General features: G+C 40.4%; 1 protein-coding gene across 1 annotated transcript in view; it reads left to right on the top strand.

Moving 5' to 3' along the window:
* Nucleotides 1-11,473, top strand: part of LOC128694666 (solute carrier family 22 member 3) — an 80,616-nt gene extending 69,143 nt beyond the window's left edge. Inside the window, exons 4-8 of the mRNA XM_070104288.1 lie at nucleotides 206-398; nucleotides 3,171-3,274; nucleotides 6,957-7,111; nucleotides 9,963-10,131; nucleotides 11,215-11,473. Of these exons, the coding sequence (XP_069960389.1) occupies nucleotides 206-398; nucleotides 3,171-3,274; nucleotides 6,957-7,111; nucleotides 9,963-10,131; nucleotides 11,215-11,473 (880 nt within the window). The remainder of the gene's footprint in view (nucleotides 1-205; nucleotides 399-3,170; nucleotides 3,275-6,956; nucleotides 7,112-9,962; nucleotides 10,132-11,214) is intronic.
* Nucleotides 11,474-12,500: the final 1,027 nt, after the last annotated feature.

The raw sequence follows: 12,500 nt of genomic DNA on the forward strand, positions 1-12,500 counted from the left end.
TAACTGAACCTAACCTAACCTAACTTAACCTAACCAAACTTAACACAAAATGAGAAAAAGTATTATTTATAGCGTTACACGAAAGGATAAGAATCATAAGCTGGAAATCTTGTTGGAAAATTAACGTAATAAAATTAGGTTAGGTTGCCTATTTAAAAAATATTCCACTATATTAATTCTCACATTCATTTTAATATTATTACAGCAGTAAAGACAATACTACGGAGCAGCGTGCGTCGTGTCTCATGTACGACCACAACTACACCCTGGCTGCACACCTCGGCTACCACCAAACAATGAACAACCTGCATCTCTTCTCAAACGGCCAGGCTGATACAGTGGCTTGTAAGTCCAGGGATTTCAACCATTCCCAGTATGAGTCTACTGTTGTTACTCAGGTATGAGATATCGTATATTTGTATATTATAAAATCATTCGCGCAAAGCCTTAAGAATTCGTATGATAGAACCCACTAGGATAAGAGGAAGTGAACCAGGGAATAGTCATTTGGAGAGGAGAGTTATTAAATGGAGAGTTGAAGGTATTTGGAAGATGGAGGGAATATTTTGAGGAATTGTTAAATGTTGATGAAGACAGGGAAGCTGTGATTTCGTGTATAGGGCAGGGAGGAATAACAGAAGGGAAAAGATGACCGGACTAGTGTTTTAACTAGTGTTTTCCGTCTGGTAGGGTAACTGGGAGGTTGAACACAATAGGCTATAAACTAGCTTATTTATTTCAAGAATGGGTACACAGCCTGATGCAGATAGAGGGGTGCCATGAGCCTGTCCGGTTCGCTATGTCTTGACTGAAGGTCTGGTGCAGGCAGAGTGAGGGCGAGGGCATCTACCGCTCACTCGAAAAACTAGGCCTTATCCAGTAAGTGATATAAGGTGGGTAGGCCTACTGCCTACACACGGAGTATAGACTCGAGGGACAGGCTAAAGACCTGACTCGAAAATAAGGACCTAGGAGTGAGCATCATAATGCCAGAGGCTCACATCAGCTGAATAACCTCTGCAGCCAATGCTCACCTGGCAAATCTGAGAGTATCCTTCAAGAATCTCAACATGGAGTCATTCCAACACTTTATATAACACATGTCAGGCCCATCTTGAAGTACATTCAATTCAATTCAATTCAAAGTTTATTCTCTATAAGGATTACAATGCTGAGTTTACAGAAATTTGGTTATTGTTTGGTTTACATGTAGTAAAATTGTGATTACAGAGTGTACCACTAGAACGCTTAGCATGGCTAGGCATTTCGGGCATACTTAGTTTTATTCTTAATTGTAAAATATTACAAATTATGAGGTAAGTTGGTATTATGGCTAAGTGACTAAATACTAGTTTATGAGTTTAGCAATGTGAATGCTTTTGTTTTGGCACAGTATATAGTTTCAGTATTGGAGTATCACAGGATTCATTATTTTAAGACTGAGATTAATATTTCTGTTTATGGTCAAATGAGTGAGCGAGTGTAAGTGTGAACCACCAGGTGGTATTTGTGTAGTTAGTTGACGGGGTGTATCAGGGAGATAAGATGTTTTCTAATCGTAGTTTTGAAGGTGATGAATGTGTCTGCAGTTCTAGAGTTCTCAGGTAGGGTATTCCAGGTTTTAGGGCCTTTGACATACATTGAATTTTTGTAAAGGTTTAGTCGGACACGGGGAATGTCGTAGAGATGTTTGTGTCTGGTGTTATGCCTGTGGGTTCTGTCACAACTATCAAGAAAGCGTTTTAGGTCAAGGTTGATATTAGAGTTTAAGGCCCTGTAGATATAGATTGCACAGTAGTAAGTGTGGATGTACTGAACTGGGAGTAAGTTTAGATCTTTGAAGAGTGGGGGGGTGTGCTGCCAGGCACTAGTAGGGAACCCTCACCTAAGTGAGTACAACTAGGTGAGTACACACACACACACACACACACACACACACACACACACACACACACACACACACACACACACACACATGCAGAGCTTACTGTGAAGTTGGAAGAGGTTGGAGGAGGAGAGGAAGAATTGGGAGTCATAAGTCAAAGCTGCAGTAGCCAGGATAAGAGTCCTAGAATATAAGGTAAACAGTCTGAAGCGAGTTATAGGGGTATTGACCAAAGGAGACATAGCACCTGAAGCTGGTACACCCCTACTGAACGAGGGGCCCAACGGGAAGGAAGGAGATATAACATACCCTAAGGCCTTATCAGCCCATCAAGCAGGGCCAATGAGTGAAGGGGGAGAGCAGCTGGGAGCGGGGATGTGGTGGGGGACGGGGTTGAAGGTGGAGAGAGTGATAGGTCACATGCAGAGGCACGACCATGCTACCAACAGCTACAGAAAAAAATAAGGGAGAAAATCCCCATGAACTACGTAGCCATCTGCTTCCCATTTGTTCATTTCTTTCATCTGAGAGCTCCATTGATTTCTGATAAACAGTGTTATTCTACCTATTCCTCTCTTCTCACTGTCTTCCCTCAGAATTTCATAGCCAGTAAGGAAGATTGCATCTGTTCTCATCTCCATAAGCAATGTCTCAAGATTGCATCTGTTATCATCTCTGTGGTCCCTGCCCATGGGTCAGGGTGGTAGGAGGGGTTGTTACAGGTTGAGGAGATTTTGTGGGTGGTTGTATCTTATGGTCCTCTAGAAGCTTTGCTTCCATGCCTGTCATTGCATGTCCTGTCTCTCCTTCCTGCCTCTGGCACCTTTTTGCCATCTCAGTTGCTTCCGTTCCTTGTTCAGTCCAGGTCAAGGTACACCCAGCGATATTTTTCTCTATCCCTTTACTGTGGTTTCTGCTGTATAATCTTTTCTTGTACCATTTCTATTGTGAAGGTAATTCTGACTGGGCGACTTCTCCCTCTCGAGTACTTCCCAAGTCACTGAACATGTCACCCGCAATATGCCTTCCGCCTGCCCATTATTGTGGTGACATTGCAAATATTTGTTTACTCTGCCTGTCGTATATCGTCCTAAGTCCTCCCTTAAAGCTCCTGTAGTCAGTGAATAAACAGTGACCTTTCTCTCTCCTCTTCTCACTTCCTTGTGTGTAACCTGGCATGTAACCTGGTGTGTGACCTGTTGTACACTAAGATACATAATAACATGTGTACCTACAGTGGGATCTGTTGTGTACTCTGATGCACTAATAACATATATACCCACAGTGGGACCTGGTGTGTGAGCGCCGAGCACTCTACTCCACCACTCAGGCAGTCACACAGATTGGGAAGCTCGTCGGATCATTCATTTTCGGCTTCGTCATTGAAACGTAATTAATTCACTTGTTTTATTTATATTTTTTGCTCAAAAATTGTAAACACACTTTTTTCTGTGAAGTCATTGTGAGTTTGTAAATAATACAATGGTAGGATAACAGTTTTTAGTATATAAATGATGCAGAAGCAGGGCCACAACCTTTCGTCTATAAACAACATTAAGACAGGATAATAGCTCTTAGTCTATAAACGCTACTGAGGTTGAAGTAAGATGAGCTTAGGTAAAATAAAAGCGGTAATTGGATAACATGAAACAATATTGCAGAGAAACAAGTGTTACAACTGCAACGTTGCAGAAGTGATAAAGGCATTTCCCACACAAAGTATCTTTTAGACACATATTGGCTTACTCTCACTTCTACAACCTTACTCGGAAAACGAGCTGAAGTAGGATAACAGATCTTATCCTGTAAATGAACCGAGATAGGATAACAGATCTTAGCCTGTACGTGAGATGAGGTAAGATAACCAAGGATGACAGCTCTTAGTCTGTAAGTGAGATGAGGTAAGAAACAGCTCTCAGCACGCAAATTAAATGAGACACGATAACAGCATTTAACGTATACATGAATATAACAACTCTTATAAGATAAGATAAGATTTCGTTCGGATTTTTAACCCCGGAGGGTTAGCCACCCAGGATAACCCAAGAAAGTCAGTGCGTCATCGAGGACTGTCTAACTTATTTCCATTGTGGTCCTCAATCTTGTCCCCCTGTCAGCATAGTTGCTGATCCCCTTATATGTGTTGTATAGCATATTATAGTACCATCCATGTGTTTTATATAGAAGATTCCTATTAGGCCGAGTGACTGTATGACTTCACGGGATGCTCCATGAGTGAGCGGGACAGGCTACCTCGTCCTCACTCGACGGACCACCTACAAACAGCCAAGAACAGGGCAGGCTGGGCTCCCACCTCTCATCCACAGTCTGACAATATATAGTGTTACCATCCAACAAGGTGTTTACCTTCAATCCTTGTATCTCCTACCGAACCCCACACGACACCCCAGGATGCGACCCACACCAGTCGACTAACACCCAGGTACCTATTTGCTGCTAGGTGAACAGGACAATAGTGTAAGGAAACGTGTCGAAATGTTTCCACCCCACCGGGAATCGAACCCGGGCCCTCCGTGTGTGAAGCGGGAGCTTTAGCCACCAGGCCACCGGGCCACACGTAAATGGACTTAAATAAAATAACTACTCGGTAGGATAACAGCATGTAATACACGTAATACACCACTTGTAATACACTACGTAGGGTAACAGCATGTAATACACGTAATACACCACTTGTAATACACTACGTAGGGTAACAGCATGTAATACACGTAATACACTACATGTAATACACTACGGTAGAATAACAGCTCCTAGCATGTAAATCATATGATGTAAAATAACAGCTCCTAGTGTGTAAATTAAGTGACGTTAAATAACAACTCCTAGTATGTAAATAAACTTTAGTATAATAGCAGCTCTTAGCACGTAAATAAAATCGTGTAAGATAACAGCTCTTACCATGAAAATGAAATTATGTAAAAAAAAAACAGATATTAGTATGTAAATTAAGTGATATAAGATAACATCTCTTAACATGTAAATTAACTGCTGTAAGATAACAGCTCTTAACGTGTAAATTAACTGCAGTAAGATAACAGCTCTTAGCATGTAAATTAATTGCAGTAAGATAACAGCTCTTAGCATGTAAATTAATGCACTAAGATAAAAGTTCTTAGCATGTAAATTAACTGCAGTAAGATAACAGCTCTTAGCGTGTAAATTAATGCACTAAGATAACAGTTCTTAGCATGTACATTAACTGCAGTAAGATAACAACTCTTAGCATTTAATTTAATTGACGTAGGATAACAGCCCTTAATATGTAAATTTATATGTAAATATACATTCTCTACTGTGTTTCTCTCAGTATTGTGTTTGTTCCTACTGAAATTTTTGTGTTGAGAACAAGAAATAGTTGTCTTGTGTGTTTGATTTTTCCCGAACTAACGCAGTCACACTGATTTGAATCTAACAAATACAGCCACACTGGTTAGTTTGATTCTAACAAATACAGCCACACTGGTTAGTTTGAATCTAACAAATGCAGCCACACTGGTTAGTTTTAATCTAACAAATACAACCACACTGGTTAATTTGAATCTAACAAATACAGCCACACTGGTTAGTTTGAATCTAACAAATGCAGCCACACTGGTTAGTTTGATTCTAACAAATACAGCCACACTGGTTAGTTTGAATCTAACAAATGCAGCTACACTGGTTAATTTGAATCTAACAATCACAGCCACACTGGTTAGTTTGATTCTAACAAATACAGCCACACTGGTTAGTTTGATTCTAACAAATGCAGCCACACTGGTTAGTTTGATTCTAACAAATACAGCCACACTGCTTAGTTTGATTCTAACAAATACAGCCACACTGGTTAGTTTGAATGTAACAAATGCAGCTACACTGGTTAATTTGAATCTAACAAATACAGCCACACTGGTTAGTTTGATTCTAACAAATACAGCCACACTGGTTAGTTTGAATCTAACAAATACAGCTACACTGGTTAATTTTAATCTAACAAATACAGCCACACTGGTTAGTTTGAATCTAACAAATACAGCCACACTGGTTAGTTTGAATCTAACAAATACAACCACACTGGTTAGTTTGATTCTAACAAATACAACCACACTGGTTAGTTTGAATCTAACAAATACACCCACCCTGGTTAGTTTGAATCTAACAAATACAGCCACACTGGTTAGTTTGAATCTAACAAGTACAGCCACACTGGTTAGTTTGATTCTAACAAATACAGCCACACTGGTTAGTTTGAATCTAACAAATGCAGCCACACTGGTTGGTTTGAATCTAACAAATACAGCCACACTGGTTAGTTTGAATCTAGCAAATACAGCCACACTGGTTAGTTTGATTCTAACAAATACAACCACACTGGTTAGTTTGAATCTAACAAATACAGCCACACTGGTTAGTTTGATTCTAACAAATACAGCCACACTGGTTAGTTTGAATCTAACAACCGTACTCACATGGTTAGTTTGTGTCTAACAAGCGTAGTAATACAGGTTAATTTGAACTTAAGAACGAAAGAAAAAATAACATTGCAGCAGGTCTACTGGCCCGTACTAGGCAGGGCCTTCTCGAACCCAAATGAAATCAGACTGATCCTATACAGTATTACGTAGGCTTACCATACCTTAATTATACTAAAAAAATTAAACCATGAATTAAGTTGATCTTAGTTTAAGTAGTATTCGCTTAAGTTATATTAGGTTAATTTTTGCCTGCTTAGGAGAGATTGTTAAGTCCCTTTTGTGGTAATATTTAAGACTCAGAAATAGTTATTTGTCAGTCAGTTCCACTTGTTTGATTGTCTGCCTGAAAGTAAACGATGCGGTGAACATGAACTTGGTGAAGATGACCCATAGACGGTAGCAAGCATGAACCATGTGAAAGTGACCCTACCTGATAGTGAACCTGAGCTAGAGAGAGAGAGAGAGAGAGAGAGAGAGAGAGAGAGAGAGAGAGAGAGAGAGAGTCGCCCTTGGCAGCCAGGCTGGGCTCACACATCACCACGTAATACTGTACTGTACTGTACTGTAGTTCCTGAGGGCTGCGTCTTCTTCAGGTTGGGTCGCAGGACGTCAGTGCTGCTGAGCGGGGCACTGACCATGGTCACCGGCTTCCTGATCTCCCTCTCCCCCAGCATCACCTTCTACATCGTCATGAGAGGCGTCATCACTGCTGTGGCTAGCGGCTACTACATGGGCTGCCTAATTCTCAGTAAGTCTCACAGTTCTTCCTCTACAGTCGAAACTCTCCAAAAGTTTAAGCATCTCAAGAGGGTCTCTCGTTGAAGCCGAAATATGATGATCTCTCTTAAGGGTGCTTTATATTTCTGTGCGAGTGAATTCTCACATTGTATCGCTCAGGTTTTTAAGGTAATATTATTTTCTATTTAAGATATCGGGGATCATCGCTCCCGTTTCGTGGTTTTACAGAAGGACGTTTTATAGAGAAAAGAACTTATCAGTTTTCAAACCATTCATCACAACTCTTACAGTAAACAAAACAAAATTGAAAGTACAGATATACGTTAAAGGATAAGACACTTGTGCAACATTTGTTAATCTTTATAAAGGAAATGTTTCGCCAATTAGTGGCTTCTTCAGTCCATTACAGAGAAGAACGGTGGAAGTTGAGGAGGGGCCCGAGGAAATCAGTCCCTCAGCATGGAGTTGATAAGTTCAGTACATCACTTTTGAGAAAAGTACAACATATGCTCGGAAAAGTGGCTTATATACTGCAGTCAGGTGAGAAGAAGCAGGTGGAGGCGGAGTCACCAGTGGACAAATCCAATAATGTAAATAGATTATATCTGTAGGTTAGACAAGCGTTGAAGAATTCCCTTTATAAAGATCCCAAGATGTTGCAGTCTCTGACAGATTCCTTCTAGTATGTACTGATTCTGACACGTACAAAGTGGGATTCGTTTTAGTATACATGGGCTCATTTTACTATACATGGATTTGTTTTAGTATACATGGATTTATTTGTTTTAGTATACATGGATTCATATTAATGTAATGGATTCCTTTTAGTACACATGGATTCCTTTTAGTACACATGAATTGCTTTTAGTGTCGTTTGTAGAAGCTGTGAGCGACCTCATCAGTCACACGTCAGTCTAATCCACACCAGCCATCACCCATCCCATACCTCTTAATTAAGTGAATACACCTCTACGGCCGGGCTGTAACACTTAATTAAAAAACATACCAGGGTACTTTATCCCTTGTGGTATTCTTATTAGCACCTATGTCCTGGTCCAACATCCAGGTGCTATTACCCAGGACATTGACTTGGTGGATAGACATGGCCTCGTGTGGTGACACCTGCTTATCAGGGCCCCTGGTAATCTGAACTAAATCCCGTGGCCTAATAGGCTCCTGCTTCGCATCGGGCAAAATTATTTGCCTACTGAACGAGACTGCAATTGACCGCCATGACGATTCTCGAAGACTCAGATGCGCCTGCAAGCGTGGGAAGACACGAGGATTCACTGCTCCACCACGTTGTAAATCCAACGAATTAAGGATACACTAATCACATAAACAGTCTCTAGAACTCGAACGCTGCGATCGTTGTGTGTTGATTGCATTATCGCTAGGGAGTCCCTCCCCTCGCAAGGGTCCGACACATGATTACATGGTACCCCCTGGCTTCAAAACTGCCTCTCGCCACTACGAGAGCCTACAGAAAACTGTAGTTATTTGAAATGAGTGCCCCTAGGCGACACTAGCAGGGGCTACCATATGACAAAATTAAGGACACTTACAAAGTGTCTTAGATATGTAAGAATGACAGTTCATTCTTAACAATTTAGAATGAAGATCTTAGTCTGAAGAGTGAGGTTCATAACTACAGCAATTCATTAAGGACTCGTGTGTCAAAAATGTAATATCTAACGTTAAGCGAGGCTCAAAATACCTTGGCATGACAATGGCTTTCTTTGTACCAATCAAATTATGAAATGTAAACACGCACTGTAACCTTTGCAAAGAAATAAACTTTTGATTTTGATCATTTAGTCTCTCACAAGGAGAGGGAGGAGAAAGAGGAAGGGAGAGGGGAGAGTTCAGTTAGACTCACTTACTCTCCTTTCACCCCCATCCCCCCCCCACCTAGAAGAATGGGTGAGGGCATGATGGTACTGGAATTCGGTGGAATAAATTCCACCACACATGGTTACCTTTTAGTATATACGGATTCCTTTTAGTGTACTCAAATTCCTTTTGGAGTATGTGAATTCCTTTTTAATGCACTCATATTCCTTTTAGCATATGAAGATTCCTTTTAGTGTACTCAGATTCCCTTTACTGTACATGAATTCTTTTTAGTGTATGCGGATTCCCTTTAGTTTACACAGATTAATTTTTGTTTATTTTTCACTTTTAATTAGTTCATTAACGAACATTGACAATTTCCTTAGAATATCAGGAAATCTACTCAACTTAAGTTGTTTACTTAGGTGAATACTCCAGTCGTTGTTTACCTAATGATAGTTCCGGTGATCACTGTTCCCAAACCTCGGTCCTAGACCAAACTTAAGTTGTTTACTTAGGTGAATACTCCAGTCGTTGTTTACCTAATGATAGTTCCGGTGATCACTGTTCCCAAACCTCGGTCCTAGACCAAACTTAAGTTGTTTACTTAGGTGAATACTCCAGTCGTTGTTTACCTAATGATAGTTCCGGTGATCACTGTTCCCAAACCTCGGTCCTAGACCAAACTTAAGTTGTTTACTTAGGTGAATACTCCAGTCGTTGTTTACCTAATGATAGTTCCGGTGATCACTGTTCCCAAACCTCGGTCCTAGACCAAACTTAAGTTGTTTACTTAGGTGAATACTCCAGTCGTTGTTTACCTAATGATAGTTCCGGTGATCACTGTTCCCAAACCTCGGTCCTGGACCAAATTTTCTGTTGAAACTTATAGAAAGAATATTCGAAGTATTAAATAATAGTAATATTCACAATAATAATTCGTTGATTCTCTGTATTCAAAGCTTTCAGTGGTAATGAGTTAAATTATATATCATGATTTGGTCCTTACTTTCTTACCTGTCTTCTAGGTTTGGAAATCTCCTCTCCAAAACAGCGAACATATGTTGGAGCATTTATGTCGGCCCCCTGGGCACTTGGGTACATGATACTTCCAGGCATAGCCTACCTGATCCGGCCCTGGCAGTGGCTACAGACTGCCTTCACCTTTCCTACATTTTTATTTATTATCTACATTTGGCAAGTATTGCTTTATTTATTATTACTCATAGCATTTTTCAAGATAGTGATCGAGCACTTGACCCAAAAGAGAGGAATCACTAGTTCAAATTAAAGGACACGAGAGCATATTTTTCAGTCCATGGACATTGCTCTCTTTTTAGAACACATATTGACAGAAAATGTTACAGCCTTGGACCATATTTCTGGATTTTAAATAGTTACTTGGCATATTAATGTGAATCTCTATACATGATTTTCATTGTAACAGATTTATTAGCTAAAGGTGTGCACTAGGAGCGTAAGTGTGATACCTACGTCTCATTATCAACTATGCTAAAACGAGTACTAGAAGAATGTTAACTATCATTCACAGGATGTTGCAAAGAATAATACATGATATCATGTGGCACCTTCAGCATGCTGGCCAAAGCAGGCAATGGGAAACTAGGTACTAGGAGGCTAGATACTGGGATATTATGTACTAGGGTAGATACTGAGATGCTATGCACTAGGAAGCTAAATACTGGGATACTACGTACTAGTAAGCTAGATAATAGAATGCGAGGTATTAGGAAACCATGTACTAGGAACCGAGGTATTAGAAAGGCTATAATACTGCAATCTTCCATCCCTAGGATGCTGCTCTGAGTGTAAGAAGCAGGGCTTTAGGAAGCTAGGTACCAGGACTCTTGTTACTAGGATACTAGTTAAAAGGAATGTTCATTCTTGAAAGCGGTGTACTGAAATCCTGATACTAAGAAGCTAAGTACTTGGAGGCTGGATACTATGAATTTTGAAACAAAGAAACTTGGTATTAAGGATATTCATCCTACGGAGTTAGGTATTAGGAAGCAAGATACTAGGAGGCTAGGTACTATTAATCTTGATACTAAGAAGGTAGGTACTTAGAAATCTTGATATAATGGAGCTAGGTATTACGAAGCAAGTATTAGAAAACTAGATACTATGATTCGTAATACTTCGATGCAATATCCTGGAAAATGAGGTATTGAGAAATTATATACTGGGAAACTGGATATTCGAATGCTATTTCCTGGAAAGAAAGGTACTCTGAGTGATAGCACCCATTACCATTTGCAGTATGCTGCCCGAGTCACCCCGCTGGCTGATGACTCAAGGACGTCACACCGAAGCCTTGAGAATCCTCACGTGGGCTGCTGCTGTTAACGGCAACAAGCTGCCTCCAGACACCGTCGTGTTGGCCGCAATGAAGAAAATCACCGAAGTGAGTATCTGGTCTTCACCTGGGGTGACCATCCTTTCCTTTCCACATGAGTTCCCAACCGTCACTGCCTTCCCGGGTGAGTACCTGCTCTCTGATGCACACTGTAATAATTAATAAATTGTTCGATGCCTGTTGGCCCATGCTAGGCAGAACTTTTTCAAACCCAACCATTCGCACTCATATATATAACGTTTTTTTAAACGGCTTCCTGGCCTAACGTTGTTAGGTAAGACACATATGCAACAGTTAGGTATCTTTATTTCGAAACGTTTCGCCTACACAGTAGGCTTCTTCAGTCGAGTACAGAAAAGTTGATAGAAGCAGAAGATACTTGAAGACGATGTAATCAGTCCATCACCCTTAAAGTTTTGAGGTGGTCAGTCCCTCAGTCTGGAGAAGAGCATTGTTCCGTTGTCGAAATAAAGATACCTAACTGTTGCATATGTGTCTTACCTAACAATCTGTCGGTATTTTATACCATTTTAATGTTCATTTGGCCTAACGTTGCTTCCGGCTTCACTTAAGCTCTTTAACTAATCTGGCTTCTTTCAGACTTTTTTCACTTCGCCTGATTTTCAGGTTCCTTTCTACATTCGTCACCTGTTAGATAAAAGGACACATGTGCAATTAACGGGACATTTTATAGTTGCAACGTTTTGCAGTTCAGAGTTTTATCAAGCCAGCTTGACAAAGCTCCTCGAAACGTTGCCACAATAAAATGTCACATGACTTGCGCTTGTGTCCTTTTATAAAACCTAACATATTGTTGGTAATTCTACCATTGTTATGTTCTTCACCCGCTCTGACTTCTATCTTGTGAGTGAACATAACACCATTGCACTGAGGATTTGTACTGAGGATTTTTTCTACACTTCTGGCCAATTGTTGGTCACAACGTACCTGCACTACTAGGTCCCTGCTACTTGTGTCGATGCCTTCAACTACTGAACGTCTTTCAGTTCCAGTATATTAGTATCTATCCCCCTGCCTGTGATTCAGATTCATCAAGGATAAGGAAATGAATACCATCTATCAAGGCTGAGAGATTGATTGCCTCATCTCCCAGTGTCTCCAGTATATAATCTCTGTATCAAATTGAATAAGCCACTGGTTGGCAAAACTTGTTGATATTGAAGATATC

The sequence above is a fragment of the Cherax quadricarinatus genome, chromosome 90 (assembly GCF_038502225.1).
Source record: "Cherax quadricarinatus isolate ZL_2023a chromosome 90, ASM3850222v1, whole genome shotgun sequence".
Classification (NCBI taxonomy): Eukaryota; Metazoa; Arthropoda; class Malacostraca; order Decapoda; family Parastacidae; genus Cherax; species Cherax quadricarinatus.